The 13,632-nt window shown below is 37.1% G+C and overlaps 1 protein-coding gene across 2 annotated transcripts; it reads left to right on the forward strand.

Annotated features, from left to right (window-relative positions):
- The first annotated feature begins 316 nt into the window (after positions 1 to 316).
- On the forward strand, positions 317 to 9,904 carry LOC104096085 (actin-related protein 3). Of its 2 annotated transcripts, XM_009602390.3 has the most exons (9): positions 317 to 657; positions 745 to 1,204; positions 5,961 to 6,107; positions 7,543 to 7,635; positions 7,892 to 8,011; positions 8,532 to 8,642; positions 8,787 to 8,912; positions 9,014 to 9,112; positions 9,278 to 9,904. In XM_009602390.3, exons 1-9 carry the CDS (start codon positions 608 to 610, stop codon positions 9,356 to 9,358), a joined length of 1,287 nt encoding a protein of 428 aa, XP_009600685.1. In that variant the 5' UTR covers positions 317 to 607; the 3' UTR covers positions 9,359 to 9,904. The 2 variants fall into 2 exon arrangements, with proteins under 2 accessions (XP_009600685.1, XP_070055910.1); XM_070199809.1 differs by lacking the exon at positions 7,543 to 7,635 and having other exon boundaries at positions 346 to 657.
- Positions 9,905 to 13,632: the final 3,728 nt, after the last annotated feature.

Here is a 13,632-nt window from a genome sequence, read left to right on the forward strand (position 1 = left end):
AACACATTTTGTTAGGTTTATTTCGGATAATATATATACTAAGTTGGTTAAACTTGGTAACCAAAATGTGCTAAGTGGCATCTCTATGACATATAATATGATTGGTTCGCAGTAGTACTAATATTAGTATTCCCGTTTCTCAAAAAGAGAATCAATTTCTAAATTGGACAGCCGTACCGTGGCCGACCATAACACTTTAGGATCCACATGGAGTCTAGTAGTTTACCATATGTCCATATCCCAACGGTGCGAAAGCAGCCAATGTGGAACATCTATATATTACTCCTAAGAAGCCCCACCTGCCGGGGACGAAATTAAAGCCAAGCAAACAACCGATAAAGACTTGAAAACATTTTGTTTGATTGCTAAGAAAGGAATCCATATTCAATCCAGAAAAGGCAATATTGAAGAACGGCTGATTCCCATACGTTACTAGACGATGATCACTTTGATGAATTCCAAACTCTTTCTTCACCTTATTCTATGAAAAAAATGGACGAATTGAAACCTTTACGACCATGATCATCCCCTTTAAACCCTTCTTTGGATCTCAACTGCAGATCCATCACAGCACATTCAATCTTTCGTATTCCTTCTTGAATTCATTATGGACCCTTCTACCTCTCGCCCAGCTGTAGTCATTGACAATGGAACCGGGTATTATATCATTATCCTCCACCTGTTTGATAAAATTCCTCAACGACATTTTGATTCCAAAACTTTGTTTTTCTCTCTTATTTTCAGGTATACAAAAATGGGTTTTGCTGGAAATGTTGAACCATCTTTCATACTGCCTACAGTTGTCGCTGTTAACGAATCATTTATCAATCAGCCTCGAGCTTTGACTAAGAGCAGCAACTTAGCTCAGTACAGTGCAGGAGTTATGGCTGATCTTGATTTCTTTATTGGGGAAGAGGCATTGAGTAGATCTAAATCTAGTAGCACTTACAATCTTAGCTATCCTATTAAACATGGACAGGTTGATAACTGGGATGCAATGGAGCGGTTCTGGCAGCAGTGTATATTCAATTATCTGCGCTGTGACCCTGAGGATCACTATTTTCTGTTGACTGAAAGCCCTATGACTGCACCAGAGAACCGAGAATATACTGGTGAAATTATGTTTGAGACTTTCAATGTTCCGGGACTTTATATAGCTGTGCAGCCGGTTCTTGCTCTGGCAGCTGGGTACACAGCATCTAAGGTTGGCAGCCTAGCTTTAAGAACTTTGTCGTGGTTTATTTTTGGGATTTTGATGATATGTGGGGTTGGATATTTTATGGTATTAACATTTTTATGATCTATTATAGCTTCGCAAGTAGCTTTGTTTTGTCTAGAGTATTACTGTGTAATAGATGATAGCTTGGATTCTTCAATTGTCCATTATTTGCTCTAGTTTTTCACAATATAAGGACTAACTTCAATGATGTCACTTTTATTGATAAAAAGATTTAGGGGAGTGACCAAATTGATGTGCATAGTGTAAAGCTTGTTGTGTTTCTCGAAGTTCAGATTGTTGCCTATGTTATGAGAGAATGTGCAGAGGAGGATATGTGTCTGGTGTGATGGTTTGACTGGAGTTTCGAGCTGTTATTGGGAGTGGATGACACATGGATGACAGGAGGTGACTAGGAGGAGGAGAAAGGAGGAGAAAAAGGACCAAATGAAATTGAAAAATGAAGGACAGAGATGAAAGGAGAAGAAGAGTTTCTGGTTGGAGGGGCTGGGGGAAAAGAGGAGGAGAAGAAGCTATAAGGGAAAAATAGTATCTGGAAGGGGTGTGTGAGGAGACTCACTGGGAGTGAGCGGTCTTGGGCTGGCATTGTGGGGTGTCGGGTGGTGTTACGAAGTAGAAGAAGAAAATAGAGATGGAGAAAAAAGGAGTCTTGTGGGGTGAACAAGAAGGAGAAGAGGAGGAATAAGGGAGATGGACTCCTTTTCTTTTATAATGTTTCTTAATTCTAACCCTTTTTGGTTCTTCACAAGCGTCTAAAAAGAGCCATGAGAGGCTTCTTTCAAGCTCTTATGCAACATTTGAGATTAGTAATGTTGGGTTTGTTAGAGTCTTTGGAGAACTGCAAAACAATATTGCAAGTAGTTTGTTGAAAGATGTTTGTTTGGTCAATTTTTATTCATGAACTTGCAAAAAAAGTTAACTTTTTATTTTTTTCAAAATCTTCAAAAGGAAAAAAAAAAAAAAAAAGCTAACTCTTGACGCAAATTTTGGAAACATTTCACCAAACAAACACTTTTGCAAGTTTTCAGAACACTTAAACAGACGCAATCTAAAAATATCCCCATTTCACTGTACTCAGGTTTAAAAACTTTTAACTGTGAAAAGAAAATTAATTATTCATAAAATCCAATCTGTTTGTAATCATTAGTTGATGTAAAGAATAGCTAATATTAAAAATATTATGTCATATTTGACTTGCTTGGGTTTAAGGTGTAGTCGATTAATTGTCATATTTAAAGTGATATTGTGGAGTAGCACCTTAAAAAAAACCTTCTTTGAAAGAAAAGATGTAAAATTGTTAGGGACAGACTAAAGTGTATTTAAGATCTTTTTAGATAATGTGCATTTCGAATCTTGGGAGAGGGGGAGGGAAAACGAGAGGGTGAAAGAGAGATGAAGCGATGATGGGGCAAAGTTTTGGATTACGGGAAGAGGGAGGGAAAGATAGAGGAGGAAAGGTTGAAGATTGAGGGTTCGCAGACAATGTTTTCCGGCAATCGCTAAACCCCTATCTTCTTACGTGGAAGATGAAATTAGAAAAGAAGTTTGGAAAAGAAGTAAAAAATGAGGGGGAAAAAGAGGGAAATAGAAAAAAGGAGTGAAAAGATTAAAGCTAAGTGGCGTTCGACGAGCCTCTAGCGTAGCATTTGACGTGGTGGAGCATGTAGAACACCGCCTACGACAATATTGGTTTTTTTTTTGGGTTGCAATTGGGTATTAGACTCACTTTTAACAAGACTAGGGGGGCAAAAGGTTGCCCCCAAGTTTTGGTATGTGCGGGATAATTTTAAGGTGGAAAGTATGTATCTTCCCAGTTAGAATCTTTACCTCTTCGTTTTTTTTGATAAGGACAAAAACTGCACAGAAAGAGAAAACTTCCCCATATATCCAAATCGGTATAGATGATTGGTTTCTTCTATGTATAGCCTTTACTTTTTGTATAGACCTTGTATGCGGGAAGTTTCCTTTTCAATTATAAAAATACTGATTTTATCGAAAGTGGAGAGAAAATTCCATTTTGACCCTTGATAGGAAGGTATGGAGGTCGAGAATTAGGGTAGTAGAGTAGGTAGTCTAGAGTGTTCATAATAGTCGTATTGACACGCAGTCTCGCTTTCTATTGGTAGTAGGTTTTTATGACTAACCGTTGTTTTCTTTCATTGTTGATCACTTTACTATCTTGTTGTTTATTCTGCTTTTATATGGCTTTTTGGTACTGTCCCTTTTTGTCTATATTTTCATTAATGTGGTGCTTATGCTTTCCTGAGCAGAGGGTCTATTGGAAACAACCTCTCTATCCTCACAAGGTAGGGGTAAGGTCTGCGTACACACTACCCTCCCCATACCCCACAGTGTGAGATAATACTGGGTATGTTGTTGTTGTTGGAGAGAAAATTCCACAATTATGTAATCAACGTAGAAGAATAATAAATGAATCATTGAGGCTACAATCAACAACAACAACAACCTAGTAAAATCCCACCAAGTGGGATCTGGGGAGAGTAGAGTGTACGCAGACCTTACCCCTATCCCGAAGGAGTACAGAGGTTGTTTCTGGGAGACCCTCGACTAAAAAAACGAACAGAGACAATAGATCATTACCAGCAGCAGCAACCAGAGAGATAATAACAACATTGTAAGAGACAAAAAATAGGTGGAACGGCAATAACAAAAACCGGTACTAGTTACACAATACTATGAAAACGGGAAAATAATGTGAACACAACATACTCCACTAGCATTCCAAGATAAAACACTATCAGACTAGCCCCACCCCCGGAATAAAGAAGAAAAACGCTCGACTACCCCTACCCTTCAACCCTAATGCTCGACCTCCACACCTTCCTATCAGGAGCCATGTCCTCGGAGATCTGAAGTCGCGCCATGTCCTACATGATCACCACGCCCCAATACTTTTTAGACCGCCCTCTACCTCTTCTCACGCCTGCCAAAACCAAACGCTCACACCTCCTAACCGGGACATCTAGGCTTCTCCTCCGCACGTGCCCCAACCATCTGAGTGAGGCCACAATCAAAGTAACTATTGTATGAAAGCCCTAGAAAGCTTATCTTGCATCTTGAGTTGAATTGTCCCTCTAGATATCCCCTTCCCCCATTTCTTTTTTCCTTAATTCCTTTTTCTCTTGGTTTTAGTCACTGGAGATGGTTGGGATAGGAGATTGTGGTGTTTGGAGATTTCGGTTGCCTTATGGTACTTGGTTTGGCATGTCAGAAGAATTAATTAGGTAGCTGTATTTTTGTGTTTAGCTGCTTTTTTGATTGGTTGGTCTGAGTTGAGCTTACTGGGACTTACTAGTTTACTTCAACTGGTTAAGGACACCCTGACTCTAGTGATAGATCGAAAGTGTGGTTTTAGTTGTAGAATATGAGGGAAGAAGGTGATATAGGAGTGACGTGTTGGAGAAAATACATATTTCCTTTTCAGTGACATAGTTTGATACCCCATAAAAGAGTTAAGAGGTTAGATTGACTTATAAATTATGTTTTTTTGATAAACACTTATAATTTTGTTTGTAATAGTAGATAAAAAATGTTAGGTTTATCGGCGTATATGAAAATCATATTTACTTAAAAATTTTACTCATTGTTGAATTTGGATAAAACTTATTTTACTTATCTTATCCGAAACAGCCTCTCTACCTTTATAAGGTAGGGGTAAGATCTGCATACATACTACCCTCCCCAGACCCCACTTGTGGGATTACACTGGGTTTGTTGTTGTTGTATCAAAATTTTTTTTTGGATAAAACTTATCAATTGGGTATGAATCAGTGGTATCTATAGTGGTATTTATTACCTAGTGCAAAAATTGTGTCATCATTGTATATCTCAAAAAATATTGTCATCATCATTGTAAAAGCGTGTCAAACAACTTAGGACATCCTGAATATTGTGTCATGTTGGACAGAGTGAATAAATTGGAATTTATTAGGAACTTAAAGAGTTATCTGCATGCCACTTCAGCTTGACAAAATTGAGTCGCTTTCATGTCAAAGCAAGTGAGGTCGAGCAAGTTGTCGGCTGGCTTGGCTCAGCTGCACTGTACTATAGCATGTCCAGTGCGTATGCCCTTTACCTTTCCTAAAAGCATGTATCTTCAGGAAATGTGACAAGCCTACAAACAAATATGCCTTTTACCTTTCCTAAAAGCATGTATCTTCAGCAAATGCGACAAGCCTACAAACAAATATGAGTTTTCCGGAAAACCAGAGTACATTCCAGAGAAATTGTCATGCAAGGTAGTATTCTGATTGTAAGGACACCATCAATCATTGATTTCCTTAAAATGAAAACTCATTCTTGTTGAAGTTCGTCTACTCCTATATGCACTTTCAACGACCTTATCAGAATAAACAACAACAACATACCCAGTATTATCCCACATCGTGGGGTCTGGGGAGCGCAAAGGAAAAAAAAAAAAGTAAGGGTCAAGGAGTCTGTTCCAACCTTGTATCTTCATTCTTTTCTTTTCTAGTAGAAAAATGGGAAAATGAACATTGCATATGGAGAGAGAAAGTACTGAGTTGCATGACAAGCTTTATTTGGTATGTCCATTGCTTGCTTGATATAATATCCTGTTTATCTGTTGTCTTCTTTTTGATCATAAGTGACTTGCATACCATTGTCCCAGAAACTGAAGTTAACAGTTGTGGTCTACCAATTTGACATTTCTTGTAATTGTTATTATATGTTTTTTCTTTAGTGTGAGATGACTGGAGTCGTAGTGGATGTTGGAGATGGTGCTACCCATGTTGTACCTGTTGCTGAAGGTTATGTTATTGGGAGTAGCATTAAGTCAATCCCCGTTGCTGGGAAAGATGTTACTCTTTTCATTCAGCAGCTCATGAAGGTATATCAGTTCTTGTCTCTTTATGACTTTAGTACAACATTTCCATAATGTGGTTGAATAGAAATATGTGTCGCTAATAATTAAAAAATGCATGTTCACTACTTTTCCTTGACTGTTACTAATCTATCGGGTTGGATGAACAACATAGGATTGTGATATCCTGAATTGTGTCTCAATGTTATTGCTATTAGAAATCCCTTAAAGTTGCAACTATCCAAGAGATGAAACAAGGACATGGAGTAGTTTTCACATTCTTTAATTGGTAGAAGGGGAACTATCTCCTGTAGCACACAAGCCTCTGGTTCAAATGAGTATACTGATAGTAGCAATACCTAGTTTCAGCCGTTTCATCATTACGTTGGGATGGAACAGGTAATAAATTTGGTCCCCCCTTCTTGCCTTGAACATTCTTGGAAACCAAATGAAGCATCTGAAGATTCTGTACCTGGACAATGGAACTGAGTTTATTACTGGCAGGATTAATCTTGATCACAATCATTATCCAGCAGGGTTATTTTTGGTTTACTTTATTTTCTCATTTGCTTCTGTTATCTGATATTCACAACCCTCATGGATAATCAAGATTTGGGCGCAACATTTACGTTTGAAGGAGTTCTTTTTAAATCGTTGCACAAAACATTTTATCTGAAAATTGTAGTACTTTCCTTTTCTTTTGCGTAGAGACCTTTCCCTACTGAAGTATCTTCTTCTGAATACTGCCGTTGCAAAGTTTCTTAGTGCCTATTTATTTTATGAAACAAAATAAACAACAATTGATGTTATTGTGATATATGTGTTATGTGTTGTGTTTTCTTTTCATTAATTGTTAAGTTAGCAAAATAAAACAAGCAAATATTATTTTCATTTTCTGTAAAGCAGTGTTTTCACCCTGAAAACAAATAACAGCCAAAAACAATTCTTAAGACACACGATACCAATTTCTCCAAATCAATTCAAATAGCGTTAACCCCACCCCTCCCCAAAAAAAAGAAAAAAAGAAAAGAGATGAAAAGAAAAACAAATCCGAACTGGTTTCTAGTCCAAACACCACCTAAATAAGATATTTTTATGAGTTTAATGTTGGCTATTTAGTAAAGCAGTTATTGGAGGGTAAATAACATTAGACATTTTATGATTGTTCCTCCTATTGCTTGTCATGCAAAATTTTATTATCCAGCGTTTATTCTCCAGTACTCAGATCATAGTTGCTCGAATTGAGAAGTACCACTTAAGGTTATTTCGTTTATGATATCAATCTCTTTTACCTCCTGTTTACCCAATTATCAAATGTCCTTAACGTGTAGGAGATCTTAAAATACCTATGGCTTAGTGAGCATCTTGGGTGGATGATGCCTAGCTTTGAGTTTTGAGAGGGTATCTGATTGTTCAATCAACCTTCAAAAGATTAAATTTATTTTTATTTTGTTAAATATAGGAAAGAGGAGAGCATGTACCAGCAGAGGATTCCTTTGAAGTAGCACGAAAAGTGAAGGAAATGTATTGCTATACTTGTTCTGACATTGTGAAGGTATTATCTATTTGTATGGGCCCATACAAGAGGAGTAAAAATGAATAAGTTGAAAGAGTAGTTTAAAAAAAGTTTGAAGTTCTTTCTGAGAATCCATCCAGTGCTCAAACTTGACTTATCTATTCTATGTTTGCTTGAGTTAGGGCAAGCCACTTATCCCAAGATTTTAACTCCTCAGAATCCTCTTTTGCATTTGAGACTAGAGGTTACAACTGGTTTTTGCTTGTAATAGGTCCTTATTATCAAATGATTTCAGGAGTTTAATAAGCATGATAAAGAGCCAGGGAAGTACATCAAGCAATGGAGAGGTACAAAACCAAAGACAGGAGCACCATATTCATGTGATGTTGGCTATGAGCGATTTCTTGGTCCTGAGGTTTGTTGTCCTCTACCTTCAATTTTCTGAATCTTTTGAGCTCTAAAGTTTTACTTTCAATGTGCTTTTTAAGCCTACTGGAGTTGAGGTTATACAAGATGCTGGGTCAATGAATTAGCATTGTCTACTTCATGTTTACCCAAATCTCTTGAATTGTCCAGAAATGTACAGCTCAAACCCTGCTTTTTCTGCATGAAGTGTATCTCTTTTTCTAAACCCTAATTTAACAGAAAAGACCTACGTAAATTAAAAAAATCTAGTTTTCATGCTCATTTGACTTCTAGTCTCTTGTAAGATATATTTATTCATGTTAAGATTTTGGGGTAAGCCTCTTGACCTCCGACCTACCGATATGGTGCTCGAGTCATGCAGGGTGATAATCTGGGAACCACTGAGGGGATGGGAGAAATTAAAAGGAACAAAAAGGAGCTTTGGGCTTTAATCAACATATAGCTGGGTAAAAATAGGAGAATTTTCATGGTGATTAGCTTCAGATTTTAAGTTTTGTTTGTGTTCACAGGTTTTCTTCAATCCTGAGATCTATAATAGTGATTTTACGACCCCTTTACCTGATGTGATTGACAAATGTATCCAGTCTGCACCAATTGACACAAGAAGAGCTTTATATAAGGTAATTTTGTTACTGAATTCCATAGAACTATTCTCTAGTGATTCAGATCAACAAAAGGTTCCTCATATCTCGAATGAACTGAAGTCGTGTATGAACATCCTCTTCAATGTGAGTGTGATGCATTCTACACTTTTGGAAATTCAGAATATTGTTCTATCCGGAGGATCAACCATGTTCAAAGACTTCCATAGAAGATTGCAGCGAGATCTCAAGAAGATTGTGGATGACCGTGTTCATGCATCAGATGCTCGGTTAGGTGGAAATGTCAAAGTAAGCGTTTTTCCCTCTCATTCTTGCCTGAATTTTAGGTGACAAATAAATATTGTCTCCAATATATCAAGGTTGCTTGATTGCTGAAATTTTAAACTCAGGCACAACCAGTTGAAGTGAATGTTGTCAGCAATCCTATCCAGAGATATGCAGTTTGGTTTGGAGGTTCTGTACTAGCTTCAACTCCGGAATTTTTTGCGGTATGTTTATCCTTCAGTTTCTACTCTTTTCTTTTAATTTTTTTTTATTGTAATTAATTACGGAAAATGAACTTAGTCCGTGTAATTTGCTGGTTTATGTATTCCATTGGAGTAGGAGAATTTAAATCTCTTTTTGGATGACCAATTGTTTTCTTTTTATGTTAGGCTTGCCATACAAAGACAGAATACGAGGAATATGGAGCTAGCATATGCCGCACAAACCCTGTATTTAAGGGAATGTATTGATATTGAACCAATCCCAACGGATGATTGTTAAGGCACTTATTCTCAAGATGTTCAGATTCGACGAGCTCGATCCTTCCATCCTTGTTAAGCTCCAAGTTGAAATCCTACATCTGCGGGCACCTTCAGTTAACGGGTTGGAGGCTGTGTGGAATATACTTTGATGGATTGAGCTGTAACAGAATGGTGTTCTTGTATTTTTCTCCATGAGCTGCACATGTGGTCTGGCCTGGGGGGAAATTGCTGTTATCGGCAGGATTTGTTGGCACTTCCATTTGGCAGATGGTTTCACAGATTGGTTAGAAGACATTTACTGAGCTGAATGTTATTTTCTCAGTGTTCAGCTCAATCTAGGGATTTACCAATTATTTTGTTAAGAAGCCAAGATAATAAGCTTCAAAGAAATGCAGGTAGATTTTTGTTTTTCAATTATATTTGAAGGATTGTAGAATCACGCGGAAGCTCGTTTTTTCTGTAGATGTATTCTAATCATTACAGCTGTACCTGTATATTTGGTTTTCACTAATGAATTGCCATTTTTTTTTGGTATTGTATCCTAGTCATTTTGTCCAGTGCAATTTAATCTGCATTTCAGAGCTTTTATAAGTCGTTTTTTTAAAAGTCCGTTTCATTACTCTTAGCTTTTGGTAAGTCTTGATGGAAAGATTTCAGTTTGGGTTTTCCTAAGCAGTTAAAGAAAAATTGTTTTGTTTGTTGTTACTACGGAGGCCTAATAAAAGGTGTTTTTTCCCCACTCCTTTCTTGATGGACTTGTGTACTTTGTAATTCTTTGACAATTTAGAGGAGTTGAAAAAGATACTTTGGAAGAAGCATCTCACCCTCTCGAGAAATATTTCATATCTTTGACATGCGAAAGTAATTTTCCGACACATTGGGTCTATAGGTATATAGGTTTAGACGGGCTTTTGCCTTTATACCCAATTTTGGGGTCACAATTGAATCTATACCCACTTTGCAAAAACATTTGCAAGCCTACCCACTTTACGATCAACTTCAGACTTATCGGGTTTGAAGTTAAAAAAGAATTAGTCTGAAGTGAAAAATTGCACTTAAGACCAAATAGGTCTAAAGTGCAACTAATAGTTTCATGCACTTAAGGCCAACAAGTCTGAAGTGAAAAATTGCACTTCAGATGCACTAAAGGCCAAAGGTCTGAAGTGCAACAAACATTTTCCTACACTTAAGGCCAATAAGTCTGAAGTGAAAAATTGCACTTCAGATGCACTTAAGGCCAAATAGGTCTGAAGTGTAACCAATGGTTACATGCACTTAAGACCAATAAGTTTGAAGTGAAAAATTATACTTTTTTTTTTATTATTTAAATCCCTACCTTGTATTTTATTATCGAACAAGATTACATAGGAGGGGGGCCAAAAACCTTACCTCTAATAATTCAAGCAAAAAAGGAATACAAGGATGGGGGTGTGGACAATCAGGGGTTGCCCTAAAAAACAAATTAGCTCTCAAATAAGAATTCTCTATTCCGTGAGAATCCTTATATATTCAAAGACCTTAACCTATACCCTTTTTATGGGATCTGATTCTAAAATTTGGTAAACCAATCATATCCATAATATAACTTCCTCTAGCAGCTCGAGGAAGTTCACTAGTATTTGTGAAGATTCTGGAAGAATCTTCAATAGCACCAAATTTTGCCAAGGCATCAGCAGTCATGTTAGCTTCCCTGAAGCAGTGAGAAACTTTAGCATTAAGATGCGCCATCTTGTCCCGAATTCTAGTGATCCAGTATTGCAACTTCGAGGAAGGTTTACTAGACCCTTTGATCATGTCAACCACTATCTTAGAGTCCAATTCTAATATGATGATGTTGAAATAATTATTCATGCACCATTGCAATCCAAAGTTTGCTGCTTGAATCTCAGCCATATTATTAGAGCAAAAGATCATGGAGACAGAGAAAGCCATAATCATAGAACCACTCTGATCTCTAAGTACTCCTCCTGCTCCACCCTTGTTATCAGTGATCATAGAACTTCCATCCGTATTCAATTTGTATCTAGTTGAAGGAGGTTTTAACCAATAGACTGGGATACTCGTCAGCTTAGGCTTGAACCTTTCCACTATCTCAGAGAATTGATTCCAATTCGAGTTCAGAGGCAAGTGCTGATAATCTTTTCTAATAGCAATCTTCAGGTTTAAAAAGATTTCATGGATGACTTTTCTCAGTGATACATTCACATGGCCATACTTTGAAGCACACCTTCTTTTCCATAGTTCGTAGCAAACTAGAGAGAGGATAAGCTTTAGAGCGAGGTTAAGCATTTTATTGCCAGTATCCTGACTCCACCAACTCCACATGAAATTCTTAAGATGACCAACATTATACCTGACTCCAAAATAGTTAGCATAGAAAGTCCACACACTTGTAGCAAATTGGCTTTGCACAAATAGATGAAAGGACGATTCATTGCTAGCAGGAACAGAACAGGAGCATTTGGAAACTACTTGTTGTCCAAATCTATTAATAGAGTCATCCAGGGGAAGTCTGTTCTTCAAGATTCTCCAATTTAAGAAAAAGATCTTAAAAGGGAGTCTCTTATGCCAAATATTCCTGAAGGTATCATTAGCACTTCTCTTCTGCCTTATGGATCTCTAGCTGACACACAACTAAATTCTCCATTTTGATTGGGCATCCCATAACATTGGTCGTTCTTTTATCGGTCAAAAATTTGAATCTGATTGATGTAGTAGTGTAGGTTAGGAGGAAGCAATTCCTGAAGTTTAGAATTGTTCCAGTTGTTCCCGTTTAAGAATTCCTTGACTTGGATGTTGCCCAAGTTAAATCTAACATAGTTGAAAAGGGCAAGCGAACCAATGCCAGTCCAGTTATCCCACCAATACATAGATTCCCCATTATTGATTCTCCAGATCATATGAGGTTCAGTACACTTCTTGATCTCCACCATCTTCTTCCAGCTTTGTGATTGACCAGAAGACCATTTCCTTGCTACAATATTAGTTCTCTTGCAGTATTTTGCCTTCATGAACTTTGACCACAGGTTATCATGAGTTTTGAGCCTCCACCACCTTTTCATGGCAAAGGATGTTGTGATATCATTTAGGCTTTGAAATCCCGCTCCTCCTTCATCTTTAGGATAATAGAGGTTCTTCCAAGAGACCCAATGATATATTTTTTTCCACCACTATATCCCCAAAAGAAATCTGCCAAATATTTTTCAATCTGTTTCAAAACTTCTTTTGGAGGTGCAATGGCTGCGAGTAGGTGCATAGTTTGTGATTGAAGGATTTGTTGAATAATAACAGCCTTTCCTCCGTAAGACAGTAGATTTTCCTGCCATTCACCTGCTTTCTTCAGAATTTTAGTAGTTATGTTAGCAAAATAACAAATCTTTTTTTCCCAACATAAAGAGGCACTCCTAAGTATGTGAAGGAAAAGTTCTTGTGTTTGAAAGCAATGATATTTTTTATGTTCTTCCTGATCTTTCTGTCAGTATGAGGGACTGTGAGAAAATAACTTTTCTCAGTATTTATCTTCTGACCAGACACCGTTTCATATCTTCTTAATTGCCTCATCATCATCTTCAACGAACTCCTGTCCCAAGAAGTAAAACTAACTACATTATCAACATATGCTAAATGGTTAATTTGAGGAGCATTAGCCGGCATGTTAAAGCCAATGAACTTTTTTTTTAGAAAAAGATTATTCAACATCTTGGAAAGAATTTCTGCAGTAATTACAAAAAGAGTAGGAGATAGGGGGTCTCCCTGTTTAAGACCTATTGTAGAGTGAAAAAATCATTTTCTAACACCATTGATCAATACAGAATACCAAGCATTAGTCACTAGTCTCAGAATAATATCAATAAATGCTTCTGAAAAACCTAACTTTCTTAGAACTTCAGGCCAAAAATCCCAAGAGACCCTGTCATATGCTTTTTTCATATCAAGTTTGATAATCATGTTGCCTTCAGATTTGGCATTCTTTATTTTATGAATAATTTCTTCAGTAAATAGGACATTTTCAGTGATCATTCTACCACTTCAGATGCACTTAAGGCCAAAAGGTCTGATGTGCAACAAATATTTTCCTACACTTAAGGTCAATAAGTCTGAAGTGAAAAATTACACTTCAGATGCACTTAAGGCCAAAAGGTTTTAAGTTCAACCAACGTTTTCATACACTTAAGGCCAAATAGGCCTGAACTGTAAATTGCCTAGAAACAGAAATTTGTTCTTCGAATTTTAACAATCCAATATATAATTTAATACCTAAA

Source organism: Nicotiana tomentosiformis, chromosome 4 (genome assembly GCF_000390325.3).
Source record: "Nicotiana tomentosiformis chromosome 4, ASM39032v3, whole genome shotgun sequence".
NCBI classification, from domain to species: domain Eukaryota; kingdom Viridiplantae; phylum Streptophyta; class Magnoliopsida; order Solanales; family Solanaceae; genus Nicotiana; species Nicotiana tomentosiformis.

Coding starts and splice junctions, on each gene's coding strand:
- LOC104096085 (XM_009602390.3), top strand. CDS start 608: ATGGACCCTTCTACCTCTCGCCCAGCTGTAGTCATTGACAATGGAACC. Junction 7,636..7,891: donor CTTGTTCTGACATTGTGAAG/GTATTATCTATT, acceptor AAATGATTTCAG/GAGTTTAATAAGCATGATAA. Junction 8,012..8,531: donor AGCGATTTCTTGGTCCTGAG/GTTTGTTGTCCT, acceptor TTGTGTTCACAG/GTTTTCTTCAATCCTGAGAT.